Consider the following 24,904-nt stretch of genomic DNA (forward strand, 5'->3'; position numbering starts at 1 on the left):
TGCAAATGGCAAGATCTCATTCCTTTTGATGGCTGCATAATATTCCATTGTGTATACATACCACATCTTCTTTATCCATTCATCTGTCGATGGGCATCTTGGCTCTTTCCACAGTTTGGCTATGGTGGACATTGCTGCTATAAACATTGGGGTACACGTACCCCTTCGGGTCCCTACATTTGTATCTTTGTGGTCAATACCCAGTAGTGCAATTGCTGGATCGAACGGTAGCTCTAATTTCAACTGTTTGAGGAACCTCCATACTGTTTTCCAGAGGGGTTGCACCAGCTTGCATTCCCACCAACAGTGTAGGAGGGTTCCCCTTTCTCCACATCCCCGCCAACATCTGTCGTTCCCTGACTTGTTAATTTTAGCCATTCTGACGGGTGTGAGGTGGTATCTCATTGAGGTTTTGATTTGGATTTCCCTGATGCCAAGCGATGTTGAGCACTTTTTCATGTGCCTGTTGGCCATTTGGATGTCTTCTTTGGAGAAATGTCTGTTCATGTCTTCTGCCCATTTCTTGATTGGATTATTTGTTCTTTGGGTGTTGAGTTTGATAAGTTCTTTATAGATTTTGGATACTAGCCCTTTATCTGATATGTCATTTGCAAATATTTTCTCCCATTCTGTCGGTTGTCTTTTGGTTTTGTGGACTGTTTCTTTTGCTGTGCAGAAGCTTTTTATCTTGATGAAATCCCAATAGTTCATTTTTGCCCTGGCTTCCCGTGCCTTTGGCGATGTTTCTAGGAAGAAGTTGCTGCGGCTAAGGTCGAAAAGGTTGCTACCTGTGTTCTCCTTTAGGATTTGGATGGACTCCTGTCTCACGTTTAGGTCTTTCAACCATTTGGAGTCTATTTTTGTGTGTGGTGTAAGGAAATGGTCCAGTTTCATTCTTCTGCATGTGGCTGTCCAATTTTCCCAACACCATTTGTTGAAGAGACTGTCTTTTTGCCATTGGACATTCTTTCCTGCTTTGTCAAAAATAAGTTGACCATAGAGTTGAGGGTCCATTTCTGGGCTCTCAATTCTGTTCCATTGATCTATGTGTCTGTTTTTGTGCCAGTACCATACTGTCTTGATGATGACAGCTTTGTAATAGAGCTGGAAGTCCGGAATTGTGATGCCGCCAGCTTTGCTTTTCTTTTTCAGTATTCCTCTGGCTATTCTGGGTCTCTTCTGGTTCCATACAAATTTTAGGATTATTTGTTCCATTTCTTTGAAAAAAGTGGATGGTATTTTGATGGGGATTGCATTGAATGTGTAGATTGCTCTAGGTAGCATTGACATCTTCACAATGTTGATTCTCCCAATCCATGAGCATGGAACGTTTTTCCATTTCTTTGTGTCGTCTTCAATTTCTTTCCTGAGTATTTTATAGTTTTCTGAGTACAGATCCTTTGCCTCTTTGGTTAGATTTATTCCTAGGTATCTTATGGTTTTGGGTGCAATTGTAAATGGGATAGACTCCTTGATTTGTCTCTCTTCTGTCTTGTTGTTGGTGTATAGGAATGCCACTGATTTCTGTGCATTGATTTTATATCCTGCTACTTTACTGAATTCCTGTATGAGTTCTAGCAGTTTTGGGGTGGAGTCTTTTGGGTTTTCCACATAAAGTATCATATCATCTGCAAAGAGTGAGAGTTTGACTTCCTCTTTGCCGATTTGGATGCCTTTGATTTCTTTTTGTTGTCTGATTGCTGTGGCTAGGACTTCTAATACTATGTTGAATAGCAGTGGTGAGAGTGGACATCCCTGCCGCGTTCCTGACCTTAGGGGAAAAGCTCTCAGCCTTTCCCCATTGAGAATGATATTCGCTGTAGGTTTTTCATAGATGGCTTTTATGATATTGAGGTATGTACCCTCTATCCCTATACTCTGAAGAGTTTTGATCAAGAAAGGATGTTGTACTTTGTCAAATGCTTTTTCTGCATCTATTGAGAGGATCATATGATTCTTGTTCTTTCTTTTGTTAATGTATTGTATCACGTTGATTGATTTGCGGATGTTGAACCAGCCTTGCAGCCCAGGAATAAATCCCACTTGGTCGTGGTGAACAATCCTTTTAATGTACTGTTGGATCCTATTGGCTAGTATTTTGGTGAGAATTTTTGCATCCATGTTCATCAAGGATATTGGTCTGTAATTCTCTTTTTTGATGGGGTCTTTGTCTGGTTTTGGGATCAAGGTAATGCTGGCCTCATAAAATGAGTTTGGAAGTTTTCCTTCCATTTCTATTTTTTGGAACAGTTTCAGGAGAATAGGTATTAATTCTTCTTGAAATGTCTGATAGAATTCCCCTGGGAAGCCATCTGGCCCTGGGCTCTTGTTTGTTGGGAGATTTTAGATGACTGCTTCAATTTCCTTAGTGGTTCTAGGTCTGTTCAGGTTTTCTATTTCTTCCTGGTTCAATTTTGGTAGTTGATACATCTCTAGGAATGCACCCATTTCTTCCAGGTTATCTAATTTGCTGGCATAGAGTTGCTCATAATATGTTCTTATAATTGTTTGTATTTCTTTGGTGTTGCTTGTGATCTCTCCTCTTTCATTCATGATTTTGTTGATTTGGGTCATTTCTCTTTTCTTTTTGATCAGTCTGGCCAGGGGTTTATCAATCTTGTTAATTCTTTCAAAGAACCAGCTCCTAGTTTCGTTGATCTGTTCTACTGTTCTTTTGGTTTCTAGTTCATTGATTTCTGCTCTGATCTTTATGATTTCTCTTCTCCTGCTGGGTTTAGGCTTTCTTTGCTGTTCTTTCTCCAGCTCCTTTAGGTGTAGGGTTAGGTTGTGTATTTGAGACCTTTCTTGTTTCTTGAGAAAGGCTTGTATTGCTATATACTTTCCTCTCAGGACTGCCTTTGCTGTATCCCAAAGATTTTGAACAGTTGTGTTTTCATTTTCATTGGTTTCCATGAATTTTTTTAATTCTTCTTTAATTTCTTGGTTGACCCATTCATTCTTTAGTAGGATGCTCTTTAGCCTCCATGTATTTGAGTTCTTTCCGACTTTCCTCTTGTGGTTGAGTTCTAGTTTCAAAGCATTGTGGTCTGAAAATATGCAGGGAATGATCCCAATCTTTTGGTACCGATTGAGACCTGATTTGTGACCTAGGATGTGATCAATTCTGGAGAATGTTCCATGGGCACTAGAGAAGAATGTGTATTCCGTTGCTTTGGGATGGAATGTTCTGAATATGTCTGTGAAGTCCATTTGGTCCAGTGTGTCATTTAAAGTCTTTATTTCCTCGTTGATCTTTTGCTTAGATGATCTGTCCATTTCAGTCAGGGGGGTGTTAAAGTCCCCCACTATTATTGTATTGTTGTCAATGTGTTTCTTTGCTTTTGTTATTAATTGCCTTATATAATTGGCTGCTCCCATGTTCGGGGCATAGATATTTACAATTGTTAGATCTTCTTGTTGGATAGACCCTTTAAGGAGGATATAGTGTCCTTCCTCATCTCTTATTATAGTCTTTGGTTTAAAATCTAATTTGTCTGATAAAAGGATTGCCACCCCAGCTTTCTTTTGGTGTCCGTTAGCATGGTAAATGGTTTTCCACCCCCTCACTTTCAATCTGGAGGTATCTCTGGGTCTAAAATGAGTCTCTTGCAGACAGCATATCAGTGGGTCTTGTTTTTTAATCCAATCTGATAGCCTATGTCTTTTGATTGGGGCATTTAGCCCATTTACATTCAGGGTAACTATTGAAAGATATGAATTTAGTGCCATTGTATTGCCTGTAAGGTGACTCTTACTGTGTACTGTCTCTGTTCCTTTCTGGTGTATGTTACTTTTAGGCTCTCTCTTTGCTTAGAGGACCCCTTTCAGTATTTCTGGTAGGGCTGGTTTTGTGTTTGCAAATTCCTTTAGTTTTTGTTTGTCCTGGAAGCTTTTTATCTCTCCTTCTATTTTCAATGACAGCCTAGCTGGATATAGTATTCTTGGCTGCATATTTTTCTCATGTAGTGCTCTGAATATATCATGCCAGTCCTTTCTGGCCTGCCAGGTCTCTGTGAATAGGTCTGTTACCAATCTAATGTTTCTACCATTGTAGGTTACAGATCTTGTCCCGAGCTGCTTTCAGGATTTTCTCTTTTTCTCTGAGACTCGTAAGTTTTACTATTAGATGTTGGGGTGTTGACCTATTTTTATTGATTTTGAGAGGGGTTCTCTGTGCCTCCTGGATTTTGATGCCTGTTTCCTTCCCCACATTAGGGAAGTTCTCTGCTATAATTTGCTCCAGTATACCTTCTGCCCCTCTCTTTCTTCTTCTTCTGGGATCCCAATTATTCTAATATTGTTTCATCTTTTGGTATCACGTATCTCTCGAATTCTGCCCTCATGATCCAGTAGTTGTTTATCTGTTTTTCTCAGCTTCTTTATTTTCCATCATTTGGTCTTCTATATCACTAAGTCTCTCTTCTGCCTCATTTATCTGAGCAGTTAGAGCCTCCATTTTTGATTGCACCTCATTAAGAGCCTTTTTGATTTCGACTTGGTTAGATTTTAGTTCTTTTATTTCTCTAGAGAGGGTTTCTCTGATATCTTCCATGCTTTTTTCAAGCCCAGCTAGTATCTTTGAAATCGTCCTTATGAACTCTAGTTCCAACATCTTACTAACAATGTCCGTATTGATTAGGTCCCTGGTAGTTGGTACTGCCTCTTGTTCTGTTTTTTGAGGTGATTTTTTTTCTGTCTTGTCATTTTGTCCAGAGGACAATAGATGAATGAGAGAACAAAATGCTAATGGGGTAAATATACACTAAACAACTCAGAAGAGACATGAAAATATACACTAAACAACTCAGAAGAGACCTGAAACTGGGGGAAAAGAAAGAAAAAAAATATTTAAAAAAAAAAGAATATGATCAAATATGATCAGGCTGGTGCATAGATCAGTGCCACACACTAGATTTTGGGTGTATTTTGGTCTGTTAGAAGAAAGTGCCTCCCAAAATTTTAAAGAAAAACTTAATATATGTACAAAAATAAGGGTTGATACAATGAAGGGATGGAATATGACTATAAAGATGAAAATTATAAAAGATTTTATAAAAAGAATTGATAAGAAGTTGGTTGAAAAAAAGAAGAGGAAGAAAAAGGGGGAGAATGTGATCAGACAGGAGACTAGAACAAAGCCATACACTAGAGATTAAGGGTATATTTTGGTCTGTTAGAAGACACTGCATCCCAAAATTTTAAAGAGAGAACAGCTTATATATATATACCAAAAATAAGGTTAACTACTATGAAGGGATAGAATATGACTCTAAAAATGAAAAATAAAAGATTTTTAAAGGGATTGATAAGATATTGGTTGAAAAAGGGAAAAAGAAAAATTCAAAAGAAAAAAGAAGAAAAAAAAGTAAATTTAAAAAATTAACTTTAAAGACTAAAGAATCAGGGGGAAAAAAGCCATGAGTTCTATGTGCTGTATTCCCCTAGTGCTGGAGTTCTGTTCTCATCGATGGGTAAACTTGGTCTTGGCTGGCTATTCTTGCTGATTTTCTGGGGGAGGGGCCTGTTGCGGTGATTCCCAAATGTCTTTGCCGGGGGCAGAATTGCTCCGTGCTTGCCGGTCCGGCTAAGTAATCTAATCCGGTTTGCTCTTGGTAGCTTTTGTTCCCTGCAAGCTTTCTGTACAGCTTTGGAGGACGAGAGTGAAAATGGCGGCCTCCCAGTCTCTACCCCCTACCCCCCCCAACCGAGAACTGGGGCCCCACTGCTCAGTGAGCCCCCAGAGAAAAGCAGTCAATCACTTCCGTCTCCCCGGTCTTCAGCCGCACTCCGTGCTCACCTGGCCTGTGACCAAGCGTTTCTATCTCTGGCCCCTGACCCCATGTGGAGTCTCCAAACTCAGCAGAGTCCTGGGGTGCACTCCCGCGCCACTCCTCCCAGGGAGAGGAAGGGGAGTCTCCCTGGATCTGCTGCTTGTTGGATCCCTGCTGGAAGAGCAGTGGCCCGACTGTGCCGCAGATCACGGTTTATGGCAACCCCGAGCTGAGAGCCCGCTCCTCGGCTCCATCTCTGCAGCGGGCTTCCCCGCTCTGATACCTGGGAGCTCTGCCGCACTCAGGCACCCCCAGTCTTTCTGTGACCCCGAGGGTCCTGAGATCACACTGTCCCAGCGAGGGTTCCACCCTCCACTTAGCCATTGGAGCGACATCCCTCAGTGGAGCAGACTTCTGCAAGGTCCCGATTTTGTGCTCTGCTGCTCTGTCACTTGCCGGTAGCGGCTGACGGAGTCCCCCTTCCCTGCCATCTATCTTCCCGAATATCATCACCTCGGATTCACTTCTTCGCACGTCCTACCTTCCAGAAAGTGGTCGCTTTTCTGTTCAGAGAGTTGCTGCTATTCTTTTCTTTGAGCTCCTGTTGAGTTTGTAGGTGTTCAGAATGGTTTGATCCATATCTAGCTGAATTCCTGGGCCCAGACGAAATCTAGGTCTCCTACTCCTCCGCCATCTTGCTCCTCCAATATAGTGTATTTTAATAGAAAGCTGTAATATTGTCCTCATATTTTCTTTTAAATGCCCTTACAGAATCTAAACTCATGTCATTTTCTATTGTTAGATTCTCCTCTGTTGTAAAATACCTCCCCATCTGTTCACAAGTACAGGCTTACCCTGCTATCTGAAAGTAGATATTCCTATGAGACCTTTCATAAGTCTGAATGGCGTTAAGCAAAGAAATAATTACTGTTATATGGAAGATTTTTTAAGCATTCCCAGACCCAAAAAATAACCTCTTTTAGGCTTTTTGCTAACAGATACACAAAATCAATCAAAATACAGCACAGATGCCCACAGACACAGTTCGAAGCTGTGGTGGCTTGATGCTGAGGTGTTGAGTGTAGGTCCTGAGGAAGGAGCGTGGTGGGGCACCTTTAGCTGCCCAGGACTAGTGCTGCCTCTGTAACCATTCAGTGCAAAACAAACCCTGAATGCTCTTTTCACTTTTTGTCTTTTTTTTGTAAAAGTGAAAATCTTTGGATTTCTTTTGGTTAATGAAAACAGGTTCTAATATAGGTCTTTTGTAAAGATAAAGTGGTGTAATGCAAACTTTTGAAAAGCGGGAGTACCTGTATTGAGAATGTTTTCAATTTATTCATTTTAATGAGGTGAAGTGGAGGGAGAGGTCAGTTATAACTTTTTTAAACAGAACTGATTATAGAGTTGATTAAACAGTTTTGAGTTTCTTTAAATTATTTCTTCCTCATTTACTGAGGGATTCGTTTGGGGAATACCTTTTTAGTTGTAAAGACTTCCACAATAAATTGCTGCATTTAATAGGTATTAGTATTTGTGAATTGAATTGTCAGTACAACTTGGGATACACTCATGGTGATGTTTCCAAACCTGTTTTTAATATCATGAAATCATTTCTAGCACAGTGTGGGTTTTCATTTTTTCAAAATTAAAATAAATTATTTATGCTGATATGTAAACTGAATAATTTATGTATGAGAATAAGGAAGTAATTTGTCCTGAATATGATTGTGGACATGACAAAGAAGTTGATAATGAATGAAGCAAATGAGATTGAAACAAATCTCATTGATTACACTTGATTGCGTAGTAGCTTTTTTTTACTACTATTTTCAAGTAATACTGCCTATCACATGCATTCATGACTAGCATTTTTATTGCTAACTAATGTGAATTATTGGCATTGCTTTTAATTAAAAGTGTTTTCTACTATTGAAAAATTTCTATGTTTAGATAAGAATTGAAAAATATTTGAAAATATACCCATGAAGAAGTGGACTGATTTTTGAAAAATATTCTAAAATCTGACTTTATTGCATATCTGAAATGGAACTTGATGAATTTTTTTGAAAAGTTTTCAAATATATGATGATTTTCCTCCTCAGAAAAAGATGTTAACAGAACAGATCGAACAAACAAGTTTTATGAAGGCCAAGATAATCCAGGGTTGATCTTGCTTCATGACATTTTGATGACCTATTGTATGTATGATTTTGACTTAGGTAAGTTCTATTCTAATATCCTAATTTTATAAGATTTATATATATTTATTTTAGAATTTAAATTTATTAACCTGTTAGGCATATGTAGCAGCTCTCTGGGCTAGTTTCTATAGGTATTTTTCTGTTGGACAGGAAACTTGGAAGGCTGTGATTCCCAGATTGTGCACTGAAGAGCACTGGGTTGCCACAGCATACTTATGGGGCAATGTGGGATATTTTAAATTTTTGAGAAAGATAGTGACATCTGTAAGGATACTGCTCTGAGTCCTCGCTGAAGTAGTTCAGAGTTTCAACATTAGATCTCCAAATTCCTCCTGATGAATTTATAGTTTTGCAAAGCAGGGCTTTTGGCTTTGTCGTGATAAGCAAGTACTGTGTGAAAATAGATGAAGGACAGGAAATGAGGCTGGTGGCATCCAGTTGGATTCCAAGGTTTGAGAAGTAGTGCAGTGCCCAACATGTGCTAAGTTCATAGAACATAAATTGTTGTTAAATTGTTTGTATCTAAGTACTTAATAAATGGAACTGTTAGTTTATTTCTTTGAGCCTAGGGGTGCCTTAGAAAAAATTACTAAGACATTATGGAGTCTGAACTGAGAAAGTTTGAGAAACTTTGTTTTAAATGCTTTCCTCCCTTGTGAAGGAAGATACTGATGTGGTGATATCTTGGACAAGCCATGCAGATAGATATTATCTAGGCCATGTAGAATTTTACTCTCTTTTCTTGGTAAGTGTGCTTCCTACCAAAATGGGATAGGAAGACGGGGTGGGCTGGTAGGGGCAGTAGTGGATTGCATGAGGAAGATTTAAGGGGTAGAAAATATAAGGAATTAATATTTTAAGGGATAAGGGAACTTGAGCTGTTTCTTTAAAGGAAATTCTCTATGCATCAGCCTTTAAGTAAGTGTAAGGAATGGAAAAGTTTCTGAGTTATCTACCACGTGAGTGATTCCCAAGTAGAGAATAATGGAAATAGATCTTTTCCAGATTATTTTAATAAAGCTTGAGACAGCTTTTGGAGAAGGTAACGGGATATTTAGCATATTAAACCTAATTGAACCTTGAATTATGGTACATTTTCCTCACCGTTTGTATCTTTGTGAATTCCTCTTTTGTATGTTAGGGGGAAGATATAAACTCTTTTGTGGATCTTGAGTCATCAGCCTCTTTGGTGACAGTAAATTGAAAACCACACATCTCTCTTTAAAATGTAAAATTTAGCCAGTCCTATCTATCACACCTCAGATTGGATCATTGAAAATAGGTTAGGGGTGCCTGGGTGGCTCAGTCGTTAAGCGTCTGCCTTCGGCTCAGGTCATGATCCCAGGGTCCTGGGATTGAGCCCCGCATTGGGCTCCCTGCCCCGCGGGAAGCCTGCTTCTCCCTCTCCCGCTCCCCCTGCTTGTGTTCCCTCTCTCGCAGTCTCTTTCTCTGTCAAATAAATAAATAAAATCTTAAAAAAAAAAAAGAAAACAGGTTAAAGCACTGTCATACTTGATTTTGACTCATTACTAATAGCAGCCTTTTGAAGAAGTGGGGAAATCCCAATTTTATGAGTAAGGTTTTATTGTTTTAGAGAGTGACTCAAGGTTGCACAAGTAGTAAATATTGGACTGGGGTAGAGACCCAGGTCTTTATTTTAGGCTGGCATTTTTACCTCTACACATCCACCACGCTGACCCATTGCCATTTTACTACAGGGACTAGGACCCTTGTCTTAGGGAACAAGAGGCATTGTCTTGTACTCTCAGGTGATAATTTTGAGATAGGAATTCATGCATATTTTTTGGAGTTCCTAAATGCTCAGTTTTTTCAGGGCATAGTCCCAGACCAGCTAACTGGGTAAATTGCTATCTTCATTTGTCCGTATTAATCCCTCATTCTTTCTAGTCAAATACTTAAGTTATCTGAAACATAGCCAAGGTTCCTGAACTCTGGCCTTGTGAGGAGCCAAGGTATTTTTCCTAAAGCAGTGCACCAAATTTCTTGTCTTTAACCATGGCAAAGTAACCTGGCCTGTAAATTTACTCCTGTAGGTAATTCTATATCATATTGAGTTGTTTGGCCTCATAGCCCATATAGATGAGGTATAGGTATATTTACATTTAATACAATCTCATTAATAGTGAGGAAGGAGACAGAAATTACCAAAAGCAGAAAGAAGAACTCCAGGAAGAATAATTTTTAGTTAGTGAAAAGACTTTACACTTAGGATGTTTCTATGGGAGGTAATCTTTTTAAGTGGTGTATGTACATAATAATGATCCTAAATAACCAATAAAACATTAAATCATACTGAAAATTATGTAAGAAGGCAGTGTCTAATTTAAAAAAAATTGATTTCCAACTCCTAAGATTACTATTTTTTATTTGATACTCTAAGGGTTAAGCTTCAGTTAACCTGGAAATTGACCTAGATGTAGGTGAAATTTTTCTTTTCAATGGAAGAACGTGTACACTAGGATGATAAGGAGTTCATTTCTCATACCTCCCCCTTGAAAGAAATTTGCTATGAAAATAATTTTAGGGAACTACTTGAGAAATTGTAGTAGTGCTGATTAAGATGTGCATCAGTCAGCACTGCTGCAGGATCTTAGTGTCACTGAATGCTAATTTAAACAGCTTTAATCTTTCTTTAATTAAAAGGAATTTGTACATTAATTCCACCCCCACAACTCATGACATACCCCAAAGAACATCATGTATAAAATAAGATTAAAAAGCAACTAGAGTATGAAGATTAATTTGACTACTTACTTCAGCTAAGACTTGTATAAGAAATGTGGTAGTGATCCTAAGTGAAAGCTGAAGACTTAAATGATTAAATTAGTTTCTTAGAAATTTTTATTCATTATAACTTTATAATAAAGCACTTTTTTTCCAGACGAAAGGTGCTTTGTAAATCTTTTGAATAGCACACTATGAAATACTTTTGTTATAGACTATATGCAGTCAGACCCAGTAAAGTAGTAATCTTTTGCACTTTGTTGAATTCAGATCAAATTTCTTTCATGCTTTATATTTGTCATTGCTTTCACTGTGTCAGTGTCATGTAGAAAAGTGCTGATAACAATTTAGTCTTCCTTCCAACCTATTTATTCTTTTTTTAAGGATTTTATTTATATATTTGAGAGAGAGAGAGAGTGAGACAGATCACAGAGGGCGAGGGAGAAGCCAACTCCCTGCTGAGCAGGGACCCCAATGTAGGTCTCCATCCTAGGACCCTGGGATCATGACCTGAGCGGAAGGCAGACACTTAACTGACTGAGCCACCCAGGCGCCCCTATTCTTTTTTTAAAAAGTGTTTATTAGCGTTCTCCAGGGGAACAGAACCATTAAGGTTATGTATGGTTATATATTTTTATTTGTTTATATATATATATATATTTTATATATTTTAACATGGATACACAGAGAAAGAAAAAGATTCTTTTAAGGTGTTGGTTGGCTCACACGATTATGGAGACTGAGAATGAGAAGTCTCACAATCTGTTGTCTCCAAGTTGGAGACCCAGGAAAGCCTGAGAGCAGGAGAGCCAGTGGTGTAGACGCCAGTTCAGATCTGGAGGCATGAGAATCATGAGCTCTAAAGGCAGAAGAAGATCAATGTCCCGGTTCAGAAAGCCAGGCAGAGAGCACATCATTCAACCTTCCTCCATCTTTTTATTCTGTTCAAGCCCTCCATGGACTGGGTGGTGCCCACCACATTGGGGAGGGCCATCTACTTTCATCAGTTCAATTCAAATGCTAATCTCTTCTAGAAACACCTTCAGGGCACTCACAGAAAGAATGCTTAATCAGGCTTTGAGCATCCTGAGGCCTACTCAAGTTGACAAATTAATCATCACAAGTGTGCATGGTTTTAAAAAACGTCTGTGATAAATTTGTAGAAATATTACATTTAGATATCATGTCATATGCCATTTTTTTCTGGCACTTGTCTCCAAATGTTATTCCTGGTACTGTAATAATTGGATACCCACCATGGCAACCCACGTGTTCTTCCGTGTTAATATGAGTAGAGCCATACTTTTCCACAGGGTGTCATGTAGACATAGGTTGATAGGAACACAGCAGTAGATGATGGGGCAGAGGCTCAGAACAGATAGAGATGAACTTTTATTTGTAGGGAGATCCTGAGGTGATCTGAATTGTCTCTGTGTTATACCTCTAATCTGAGGTTTCTCAAGAGACTCTGGCCTACATGCTTCCTGTATGTAGCTTTATTCCAAAATAGGAAGAGAGATGTGGAATTGTGTATCATTTCTAGCAGAAATATCCTCTTCCCCTTTAAAATATATACTCTTAATGGCTTCAGTGCACATTGATTTTTGTGAATGATAAGAATGTAAGCTTTGGACTTACACATGAAAGACTGTATTTTCCATGACTTCAAGCTACCTTGGGAAAAAAAAACAAAACCTCTGTGTAACTTTAACACATGTATAAAAGTTACCAAAGTTGAATGATAATATGTATGCAAGAAGGCATAGTTTGAACTTTTGCCCCTTTTTTGGTTCAAGAATGTTTGTCTTAAATCTGAAATCAATTGTTGAACAGTTAAGAAAATTGAGAGTTTCAAAAAGTAGAACTAAAAAATAAGAAGCTTGACATATTCAGGTGGAAAGCAAAACCAAGACTTTTTGTTTAAGTGAGGGGCCTGATTCTTTAACTTTCCAGTTTTTCTTTTTAATCATAGGCTATAATTGTCATGACTGAGAAATTATAGCCGCAGGCTAAAGCAGTTGGACCCTTTTTCATTCTTACTTTATTTGGCTTGTTCATGGCAGTTAGGTGCTGTTGGCTGCTTGGGTCCTGAAATTTTTTTTCCCCTTGACTTTTATAACAATTTTCTCCCTTGATTTTCCCCCCCTCCTTACTTCTGACTACTCCTTCTCAAATGTCCTTTGAGTATATACTCTTACCTTTGATGTTCCTCTGGGTTTTCTCTTTACCCCTCCTCTTTATCATAAAAATTTTGCATATTATTTTTTAGTAATATTATCCTCTCTTGGTAATGATATCTACACTAAGACACATAATAGCAGCTATCTGCTTGACATTTCAGTCTAAAACAATTCATTTTTCTTACTGATTGCTAGACTTCCTCCTTGTTTATTCTCTTTTCTTGGTAAACGTCATTATCTACCAGTTTCTGAAAGCAAACAAAAGATGAAATTTTAAGTGAAACCATGGTGATATGCACAGAAGGATACATAAAGCTTAGGTTTTCAGAGACATGTTTTTTTTTTTTTTTCTATTCTTAGGGTATGTTCAGGGAATGAGTGACTTACTTTCCCCTCTTTTATATGTGATGGAAAATGAAGTGGATGCCTTTTGGTGCTTTGCCTCCTATATGGACCAAATGGTAAGAACAGGGGCTCCTTCCTTTAATCAAACTAATTTTGAAAATTTTAGTTGTATAATCTTATTATATATTGGTATTTATATTTAGACAGTTATGCTGGAATTTAAAATTGCTCCATGTTGTTTGTTTCTTTTTAAAATAGCCTTTTCAAGGGGCTTGAAAATATGGACATCATTTTTAATACAAAATGTAGATAGTAAGTGCCTGTAGCACAGGAATAATCAGGATTTAATATCAGTAAATGCTTGTGTTCAGTAAATGCTTGTGTTCTGCAGAAGAGCTGTGAGTCATAGAATATTGATGGAATAGATGAATTCAGTGCTTATGAAGTAGTTGAACTTTCATATCTTCTTTGGAGATAAAGCTTAGTCATGCCAAGTAATATCCTTACTTTTTGTGAACATTTTGGATTTTGTCATTATAGTAACTGATTTTTCTTCTAAATCTGTTTGAACTATTTGTAACAGTGACACTTTCTTAGTAATTCATTGTTATTTTCTCAGGAGCGTGTGATTATTAGAGTTGAACTATGTTTATATATACATATTATTACAAAGAACATTTTATCTATTGATAATAGCTTGGAGACAGAATTCTGGGACAATAGCACAGAGTATTAACAGGGAAACAAAATAGAATAGTCTTCTCAAGTAATCTGTTAGAAAGAAAAAAACAGCAGAGGACTAAGAGTAGATAAAAGCATATGAAATCCAAAGACCTGAATACATAGGTCACAGTACTGTTTGAGAGAAAAACTAATACACTTGATGCTGGACTTTGATGTTGGGTATTCATTGCAAGGGGATAAAGATTTTGAATATGTAATCATATGCAACGTTTCCCTGTAATACAGGGTTTAATTCATTTTCTGGGATATAAATGTGGAGTTTAGAAGAAGTACCTTTCTCTTTTTTCCATACTTCTGTTCTTCCCCTCTTGCTTTCCAATTTTTCTTTTCCCTCCTAGTTTTTCCCACTTTTATCTATTTCTTCAAGTCTGTCATATCCATGGTACCAACTCATCCTCACTTCTCCTACTTCTTTTCCAAATGCATATTTGATAAGATTTGATAAGTTTGAAAATATCTTTTACTATTAATAAGTATTCAGAGTACATAGTCCTGAACATGAATTAATGTTTTAGATTATTTGGAAAGATTATTAATTGCAGTAATCTGCTAATATCATAGTTTGTCTTCCTTACCTTTTTGATTGATTGATTTTACCTGCCTTCTTAGTTCCAATTATTCCCAAGTGCTCTAGAAACCTGAGGCATTTGTTATAAAGGTCTGTACAACTGATACTAATTGTATAAAAACTGTTGTCTGCCTTTCTTGTGTTTTTGTTGTTTATCCTCTTTTCACTAGAGCTAGTATGTTCCTTGATAGGTCATGTCTTTGTTTAACTAGTTTTCCGGTATGCTTCCAGAATTTTCCTAATGCCAACATGAGGTTTTTGTGCAACAGATTTTTGTAGAATAAACACATGAATATTTCCCCAGTGCTTAGTTTAGACCTTTACTTATAGTAAGTATTCCAAAAAAATTAACATGAACATGCTGCATTTAGATTTTTACAATAATAATTTTCATAAAATTGAGCCAGTATTGGCATGTTCAAAAAATTGGCTTGTGATGCCATATATGTACACCTACATGCATATGTACATACATACTTGTGCATGTATTTAGGTCTCAAATGTAAAGACTTTTCTGAACATCTGTAATATATACTTTACGGTCTGTTTGTCATTTTTGTGTATGAAGGTTCAAATTCTTTCTTCTTTTTCTTCGTAAATGTTCTGTGTTTGCCTTTTCCATTGAGGACAGTCTGGGGATTTTTCTAGTCTTTATTCTAAAAAAATCTCAATATATTGTCTACTAACATTTTTTTTCGATTTGAATAAAAGGGCAGTATTTTGCAATCAAAATAATCTGCATGATTATTTTTTACTGCATTGCTATTGGCTTGGTGTCCTTAAATCTACACTGCTATTTGACTCCTTTTTGTTTCACAGCTTTATTTCATGTAAGTTTTTATTTCTTTTGTGATGACTGAATCTAATGTCCATAGATTTACTTTTTTTATATTTACTCGTATCTAATGTAGGTGTAGGCATAGGCTATGTGTCTATTATAGAAATATTATAGAACGATTAGCAAAATGATCTAATGAACTTTCTTATACCCACTATTTATTTCGCCATGTAATTTAGTTCTTCCCTTCCTTCTCCTCACCTCCCTCCCCCATATATATGTGTGTATATATATATACATATATACACATATACACATAAATGTATATATATATACATGTATCTGTGTACATGCACACATACGTATGTATTTGTATGCACACATGTATTTATTTTACAAATACAGTTGAAGCCATTTGTATATCCATTGTTGATCTCATTTTCCCTTCTCCCAGAGTAGCTACTTTTCCAAAGTAGCTGTCATTTTGGGAGTGCTTCTTTTTATAGCAGATCATGCCATGTTGGTACTGCCAAACCAACTTTAACCTTTGGCTGTCATAATAAAAATGATGGTGTTAATCGAAGAGTTGATTCTGTCTTTCCCTTACAGGTCTATGTGGTAAATGTGAAGAAACAATATCCCAAAGGCTTGTGTCAATCTAGTAAACTAGTTCTTTAAGGCATAAAGGAGAAATCAGGTTTTTTAAAAAGATTTGTTTATTTATTTTAGAGAGAGAGTGTGCAGGGGGAGGGGCAGAGGGAGAGGGAAAGCAAATCTCAAGCATATGCCCCGCTATGCAGGGCTGGATCCCATGACCCTGAGACCATGACCTGAGCCAAAATCAAGAGTCAGACGCTTAACCGACTAAGCCACCCAGGCACCCCAAGAAATCAGTTATTTGACAATCACTAGCTTTAAAAATGTTACTTTACTTTATTTTTACCAAGAATGATGCTTTGTCTCCAAAACTTAAATAGAAGTTTGAGGGAAGAGATGTTGTCTTTAGGCTTTTTATAAGCATTAGGACAGTAGGTTACCATAGAGGGGTTGGGGCACATGGATAAAAGGGATTGGAATGATCTAAGGAGACTTTAAATTATTTTGGTCTCCCCACCCATCTCACAACCCTTGACTAAAGTTTTGGTAGGGAGTCTACTCAACTTTGCAGAATATTTCAAATTATATAAACCATAGCAGTTGTCATACTTTGTGATCTCAGGACCCCTTCACACTCTTAGATACTATTGAGGACTCTGAGAACATTTGTTTATGTAGGTTATATCTTTTGATGTTTATGTATATGAAAAATTAATACTGAGAAGTGTATAAACATTTATTATTTAAAAAATAACAATAAACCTTTTATACTTTAACATACATAATACTATATTTTAATGAAAAGTAACTTTTCCAAAACAGAAACAATTTACTGAGAAGAGGGATTGTTTTCCATTTTCCATTTTCTTTGATGTCTAGTTTAATGGAAGACAGCTGGATTTTCATATCTGCCCCTGTATTCAGTCTACTGCAGTAGCACTCCTCATTCAGCCTTTACCCTTGTGGGAGAGTTTAAAGTGCAGAATGCATATAGTATTTTAGAATTGTCATGAAAATGGTTTTGACTTCATAGATTCCCTAATGTCATCAAATTTAAGAAATAATTAAAATTAGTTCTTCAAAATAAGATTATGTTACAGCTAAAATTTATTTTATATGACAATTTGAAGAAATATTTAACAATGGAAGTGATTTAATAAAAGTTTATTGCCCAGATGTGTGTTTCTTTCACCAACTTTCTTATTTCATGTAAGAAATCAGTATATCAGTCTATAGCTCTGCATCCTTCTTTAAGTGAAATGAATAGAGGAAAAAAATAATCCTTAGTTTGAGACCAAGGATTCTCTTTTCCCTCCTTTTTAATGTTGCTTTAGCTTTTTAATTTGTTGTGATTTTTAAGAATATAACCAGTGTGGTATAAGTCCAGCATTTGTCCTTAAACTCATGGTTTAGTTATCAGTGATTTTGTAATGTAAAATATTTATTAAGTATTATTTATGTGGTGACATTTATTTCCCTTTAAAGCATCAAAATTTTGAAGAACAAATGCAAGGCATGAAGACCCAGCTAATTCAACTAAGTACCTTACTTCGATTGTTGGATAGTGGATTTTGCAGTTACTTAGGTAAGTTTAGTGAATCAAATTATATTGATTTGATTGGGCGCCTGGGTGGCTCAGTCGTTGAGCGTCTGCCTTCGGCTCAGGTCAGGATCCCGGGGTCCTGGGATCGAGCCCCACATCGGGGCTTCCTGCTCAGCGGGAAGCCTGCTTTTCCCTCTCCCACTCCCCCTGCTTGTGTTCCTGCTCTTGCTATCTCTCTCTCTGTCAAATAAATAAAATCTTTAAAAAAAAAAAATTATATACCCAACAAATTGTAGGGTAATATATACAAAGAGAAAAAATGTAAAGAACTGTCTTAAAGATACATATACCCTATCATTGTTGCCTGAATTCCTTTGAGGAATCAAAGTGTGGGACCAAACTTTCTTTGTATAATGCCTTAAAACAGTTTATTCATAAAATGAATTATTTGTTGTTTTTTTTATGGTTTTCTTTTAAACAAATTTGAATTGTTTCCTTGAATTAGTAGAAGGCAATTAAATTTCTAGGACTTCTAATAGCTTAAGCTGCATGGAAAAATTTGAGTTTGAAATAGGTTACTGTATTCTGAGATAATTAGCATAAGAGTAAGCCATATATATTTTTTTTTTTTCCTTTTTGTATAGAATCTCAGGACTCTGGATACCTTTATTTTTGCTTCAGATGGCTTTTAATTAGATTTAAAAGGGAATTTAGTTTTCTAGATATTCTTCGGTTATGGGAGGTAAGTTCTTAAATTATTATACAAATGTAATATTTATTATGGAAAGAAACACTTTATTGTGTAGAGTATAAATGGATTATAATAGCCTAACTGAAATTTCTAAAGCATGTATGTTATGAAATTCTGATGGTTTTATGGTCTTTCCTTAATGATCTTGAATTGAATATTTGGTCTTTGGAGCATTTTTTATAAATCTCAATCCTCATGAGATTTGGGGCCACTAGGTTTCCTAGAACCACTTCTCTAGATGATTCATAATTGTTTTCTTTCCTTGGGAGGCTTGACTTTATGTGAGGCTCTTCCACATTCTGGTATAGATTTGTATAGAGTTCAAGGAAGTTTTGACACACAGTCAGTTGAGATGGCACTTTGTAGTCTGAAGTATTGGGAGGGAGCTGATTTGTGTTTTGCTTTTTTAAAGAACTTTGAGGTAGAGAAAAAGACTAAGAATAATACAGCAAACATCTTGTGAATATATAACCATTTAATTAGTTTCTATCTGATATTTTGCTTATTTGCACCAACAATGTTGAAATGAACGTCATATTTAACACTAAGGCAAGTATCTTAATATTCCAATTTTCATGTATACCTCTGAATATGTTCTTAGAATAAATTTCTAGATATCTCTGAATCAAAGACTAGTCACTTTTTAAGTGTGTTGATAGATTTTGCCAAATTACTCCCAAGAAGAGGTGAGAGATGATTATTTTTCAGAATGGGCACACCAAAGGTAGGAAAGGCCACATTTAATCACTTGTAGTCAGCTTGGACTCTGACCTGATTACCTTAGCTAATTACTTGGGGTTGAGGAGATGGAACATAATTGTGGATTTAAAAAACAAACATCCCACCATCCATATTTAACATAGGTAAATATTTACTTCTAGTTTTTCTCTTTTCCAAGAAAAAGAATTAAAGATGTAGCTAACATCTTCTTTAATCTCCACCCCAAGTCCCATTTCCCTGTCCCCAACTCTAGAGGATATTCATGAATGTATATCCTTTTATTCATTTTGGACCCAGGGTAACTTGATTAAAGCAGAAAATTATTATTTTCTTCTGAAATATGTTAATTGTTAACAGATCAGTATTCTTTTAAAAGAGAATGTTGGTGTAATTGCTGATTGCTACCTTATCTTTATAAAGGAAAGGGGTTACAGAAATTCTCCCAAGGAAGGAATGGGGGGAATAATCCATTTGGATAATAAATAGACACACATAGTGGAACCCATGTGTCCTTTGAAGCTTTTACAGCTGGAAATTGGTTCCTACGCTTCTGGCAACCATGCTACCATTAGAGAAGGTGATGTGCTAATTGAAGGATCATTGCTTTCTGTGGGATGATTTCTTCTGTTTGAAATTAGAAGTAAAACTCATATGTTCTTGAGCTGGAATCCTATTTCATTTAATGTAATTAATTTATTTTTTGGGGTCATTATGAAATTTAATCTTAGTGGTTTAATAAGCAAAAAAACAATAATTATCACATCCTGATTTTCTAGTAAATATGTTGCTGACAACATTGTATTTTTTTAAAAGAATTTATTTATTTATAAATTGGAGTATAGTTGACATATAGTATTATTAGTTTGATGTACAACATAGTGATTCAGCATTTATATACATCATGAAATGCTCTCCATGTAGTTACCATCTGTCACCATACAAAGTTATGACAATACTATTGACCACATTCCCTGTGTTGTATTTTACATGCCCATGACTTGTTTATTTTATAACTGGGATTTTGTACCTCTTAATCCCCTTCAGTTTTGCCCACATTCCCATCTCCCTTCTCCCTTTGACAACCACCATTTTGTTCTCTGTATGGAATCACAGTTTAAAGTTTTTATCAGTTTGGTTGAGTAAGTATCTCAACTTCTTTTTTAAAGAGTGAACTGAGAATATTATTACTGTATAGCTAGAATAATCCTCAATCTGTTTACCAAATAAATTGAACTTCTAATGAAAATTTTGAGCTTAATTGCATTGTAATTAAAAATTGGACTTAGTCTGAAAATTATTCAGTTTGATTTACTCTTGATGAAAGAAGTAAAAACATTTCAGGTGTGCTTTAATAGTATTATTTATGTGGGTCTTTTTCACTTTCCAGATAAGATATTGTTATGTACGTTATTATTTGAGGTCATTATCTTTATTTAAGAAGTGCAGCTATTGATCAGATGTTTTATACATTTGGATATAAATTTTGGGTAGTTGATTCAGTTTTTGTCACAATCAGGGATACTCTGTGTTATGTAATATAGTGAAGAGCTATCTCTGGGTAGTTTTGATCCCATGCACTATTAACTGAATTTTTTTTCTTTTATATCCATGATTTAGCTTTTTTTTTTTTATTTCTCCAGAGATTGAAGGTGATTTAAAAGTGAGAAACTGAAGGGTCAGGAAAATACTGAAAATGCCTCTAACCTTATACCTTAAACTCATGGATGTAAGCTTCTTAATTAATATCATTTATCATATAAATTAGGCTCAGTGATTTGCTTAGTAGTTACCTAAAGGGCCACATTTGGAATTCATCATATTCGCATAATGTAAACTTGATGTTAGTTACTATGTAGGTAAAGGTAAGACTTCTCCACTCCTCATTTCCTAACTAGAAAAACAGTGGTCTACCCCATCTAGACAACTTCTGCTTTGCATAAAAGTCATTCAGAGTTCAGCATTGTTTCTGTGAGGAAAATATTTTAGAATTGATACAGTTTACTAAATAGTTCTATTTTTTATAGGTAATGTGGACTGAACTGCCATGTAAAAATTTCCATCTTCTTCTCTGTTGTGCTATTCTGGAATCAGAAAAGCAGCAAATAATGGAAAAGCATTATGGCTTTAATGAAATACTAAAGGTAGTTATTCCTTTAATTTAGATTTTAATATTTTGGCTCTTTCCTTTGTTTGGTGGTACCAATACACAAAACATTTCCTTAGAGCTTTATTGAATCCCTTGAGTAAAACTTAAATTATATCAATAACACTTAATACTAAACTGACTCTGAGAATGACAGTTCAATGAGTACATACTGGCCAGTTATTTTTACCTGGCTAATTAGGAAGAAAAGGAAATTCAGCAAATGCTCTTTTATGTAGTTTAGTTTTCTAAAAAAAATAATTGTCTTTTGCTTATAACTTTCAGATAATAGACTTGGGACAGATGCTGGATTTAATGTTCCATAAACTTATTAGTTATTCTTTAACTTTAAAACTGAAAGATATATTGAATTTCCTGCTTATTTGTAGTATGTGAATACTTTTATTTTAAGGATTTTATCCACAGTGAAATATAACTGGTAATAAATTGTTTATATAGTAGAATATAATAGTGCTTTTAGTTTCAATTATTTTATTTTATGGATTCATTTTAGCATATCAATGAATTGTCCATGAAAATTGATGTGGAAGATGTACTATGCAAGGCAGAAGCAATTTCTCTACAGATGGTAAAATGCAAGGTATACAGTGTTTTAAATAATTGTAAGATTTTTTATTTGTATGCAATTGGGTGGATTGAGGTCAAGAAAGAATTTTTCTTTGTAGAAGTAAGATAAATAGCAATTTTAGCAAGTTGAAGGCAGGCACCAAGCATTAGCTAGGATTTTGTTTACCATTATGGATTTTATAGCACTTAATTGAAAACAGTCAATTAATTATGCTAGATAAGAAACGTAGGACAGCAAAATGGCAAAAATAATGAAAACGTTTCTGCAACAACTAAAGAGGCTGTAGAATTTAAGTATTGATGTATTATCCAGTCTGAATAGAGCCTAGGATCTTATGTTAAATGTGGTATCCCCAAACACAGATGCTAATCAGAAATAATTAAATGAATAGTATTTAGTCTGTGTCTTTACAACTCTATCAGTCAGGCTCTTAGTTCTTTCTAAAAACAAGGCAAATTTAATGTATTATCTGAATTCCAACCAAATCATTCTTCTGATGTATTTTATGAGAGTTCCTATTTGGTCTTTGTGTCATTTGTTCATGGTTCCAAGTACTTATTTTGGTTCACTTCTACAAACATTTATTTGATAGCTCTTCTGTTCAAAATATGTCAGACACTTCTTTCTTAAAGGAACCGTGTGCATTAAGGGAGAAAGATGGTGTAAATAAGATCTCATTTAATACCTAAGATTCTGTAGTAACAGGTAGAATGAAATAAATGCTAAATATTAGAAAACGTATGTTTGGGGTGCCTGGGTGGCTCAGACAGTTAAGCGTCTGCCTTCAGTTCAGGTCATGATCCCAGGGTCCTGGGATTGAGCCCTGCATCGGGCTCCCTGCTCAGCGGGAAGCCTGTTTTCCCTCTCCCACTCCCCCTGCTTGTGTTCTGTCTCTCGCTGTGTCTATCTCTGTCAAATAAATTAAATCTTAAAAAAGAAAGAAAGAAAACTTACGTTTGTGGGAGTGGTAGGGTGGGGTGGAGAGTGACTAATTTAGAATAGAAGATCATGGAACCGCTTATGAAAAAAGTGGTTAGGATTTTATTTGGAGTGGAGAAGGAAGGTGTGAGAAGATACATAACAATCACACTGTTAGAGTAAATGTTCAGATTCTGGAATCAATGTAGTCTTAAGTAGAAGTGTTACTTTGGATTACTTTTCCTGTATAGTGAAGGATGGTTGTGTGTTTAATTTTGCATATTCAGGAATTGCCACAAGCAGTTTGTGAGATCCTGGGACTTCAGGACAGTGAAGTTACAACACCAGATTCAGACACCGGTGAAGATGAAAATGTTGGCATGACTAGTTGTCCTACATCTACATTTCAGAGTGACTCCTTGCCTGTACTTGCTACCAGTGGAGCCAGAGATGACGACCCAACACAGATATCAGTGTCCCCAAATGTTAGCAGATTAACACCTGCATGATCATTCTTCTTGCTTAATTTTTGAAGAGACACTTTGTTGCAACCTTTTTCAAGTACTTGAAAGGTGGAAATTTAAAATCTTGGTATTGATCATGCTTTAAGGTTTATGGAAAGAAAGTGTACTGATGTTCTTGCATTAAAGCTTTACAAAGATTTAAACTAATTATTTTTGTAGTTACTTCTACCAAATAGCCTTTCCTTTTCAATAACATTCCTTAGTATTTTTATAGCCAAGTACATTTTATTTTCTTGCTGATGAACTGGAATTGGATAAATATTACAAGTGGAAGAGTTGGAAATTATGCACTTTGAAAAACATTCACTTTGTTTACTCTACGTTTAGTGGGTTTTGGATTTGATTAAATTAAATGTTGGGCCTTTCTATAGCATGCTAAGCTGAGAAGTAGATTGTGTACCCAAGTGATGAGATAAAAAATTTGTTTTTTCTCTATTGTTTACAATAATACTCAGCTTAAATATTTATGCTGGCTGAATGTGATTTAAATTGGGATTTCATCAATGCAATTTAATGTGTAGATAGAAAGAGCTATTTCAACCATAATAAGTGGATTGGCAGCATATTTTTTACATTGAAACTTTCTTCACTTGTATATAAAAACTATATAAGTACTTATTTATGAGTATAAGAAAGGATAGGCATATTTTCTTTAACTGAATAAACTTGACTATTGATTTATATAACCTGATTTGACAAAAGTAATACATAGCTTCAGTATGAGATCTTTTTCAAAACTATTTTCTTAACCAAACATTTATTTCATGGGACTACATTCAACCCTGTACCTGGTGTAATTTTAAAATTAATTGCTTGTAATCTCACTTTACTAATAATGTGTTTATTATCTTTCCTAATAATGCATTAACTGATTAATCAGGTCTTTAAATTTTTATAAAATGCTCTTTGCAAAAAGCTCATGTCAAAAATTTCAATATACTATTACGAGTCTCAAAATAGTACTTTTTTGTATATGAATGAAGCTGTTTTTACCATGCAGTGTTGCATGATTTTAAGTTATGTGGAATTAACATAACTGATTCCGTTTTAACTGTAATTTGTTAACTCCTGTACATATCATTAAAATAAATTTGAAGTTGAAGTAGTGTTTTTAGTTAAATTACACTTAGACATAGTCTGCTAGTTCTTCATTGGAAGAAAAAATCCAAGATGGCCCCCAGCACATTTTCTATTTAATGTGATTGAAACAATCATTGGAATGAGTTATGGACATGAGAAAGAAACGTGACCTTTTATAACCGAAAATAAATTTTCATCAGCACGGACTTGGGCATAGTGTTGTCTTGGAGGATATAATTGTCTGACTTGGGAAAGCAACTTCTACAATTGATGTTAATAATGTAAAATAAAAGCTATGCAGTTCTGAAATGGTCCAGGAGGTAGATTTTTTTTTCCCTCCAGAAAACTAGGGAACTAAATGAACTTTCTTCCTACTTGAGTATTAACTGACAATCATGACAGTAGAACCATTAGATTTTAGTTTTTAATATCATATGTGTGTTATCTTTAATCAGTTAATAATGAGTAAGCCTATTTAGACAAAAAAAAGTAAACTGATCAGACACTGGGCATCTCCAGCCTTTCATTTCCTGCTGTTCAGGAAATTGCTTAGAACATCTTGATGTCCTTCTTGTTCTTCCTGGACAGGGGCTTTGGGGGAGTTTTTTTCTCCCACTATGTAATACCATATCTACTTCAGAGTTTAAAAAAATCTTAACACATTTAGTATCTTGAACTTTTGTCAAGTTTTATTATAAAACTACTTG

At 35.6% G+C, this 24,904-nt stretch overlaps 1 protein-coding gene across 2 annotated transcripts in view; it reads left to right on the forward strand.

The window, feature by feature from the left end:
- Window positions 1–24,506, forward strand: part of TBC1D15 (TBC1 domain family member 15) — an 82,718-nt gene extending 58,212 nt beyond the window's left edge. For both annotated transcript variants that reach the window (XM_028110909.2, XM_028110908.2), the window contains 7 exons: window positions 7,874–7,990; window positions 13,258–13,358; window positions 17,415–17,514; window positions 18,117–18,214; window positions 20,968–21,084; window positions 21,601–21,687; window positions 22,881–24,506. In XM_028110909.2, the coding sequence (XP_027966710.1) occupies window positions 7,874–7,990; window positions 13,258–13,358; window positions 17,415–17,514; window positions 18,117–18,214; window positions 20,968–21,084; window positions 21,601–21,687; window positions 22,881–23,102 (842 nt within the window). In that variant the 3' untranslated portion in view covers window positions 23,103–24,506. The remainder of the gene's footprint in view (window positions 1–7,873; window positions 7,991–13,257; window positions 13,359–17,414; window positions 17,515–18,116; window positions 18,215–20,967; window positions 21,085–21,600; window positions 21,688–22,880) is intronic.
- Window positions 24,507–24,904: the final 398 nt, after the last annotated feature.

This window comes from Eumetopias jubatus, unplaced genomic scaffold (assembly GCF_037043125.1).
Source record: "Eumetopias jubatus isolate StellerSeaLion01/CBP00866 unplaced genomic scaffold, mEumJub1_p1.0 scaffold_8, whole genome shotgun sequence".
Lineage (NCBI taxonomy): Eukaryota > Metazoa > Chordata > Mammalia > Carnivora > Otariidae > Eumetopias > Eumetopias jubatus.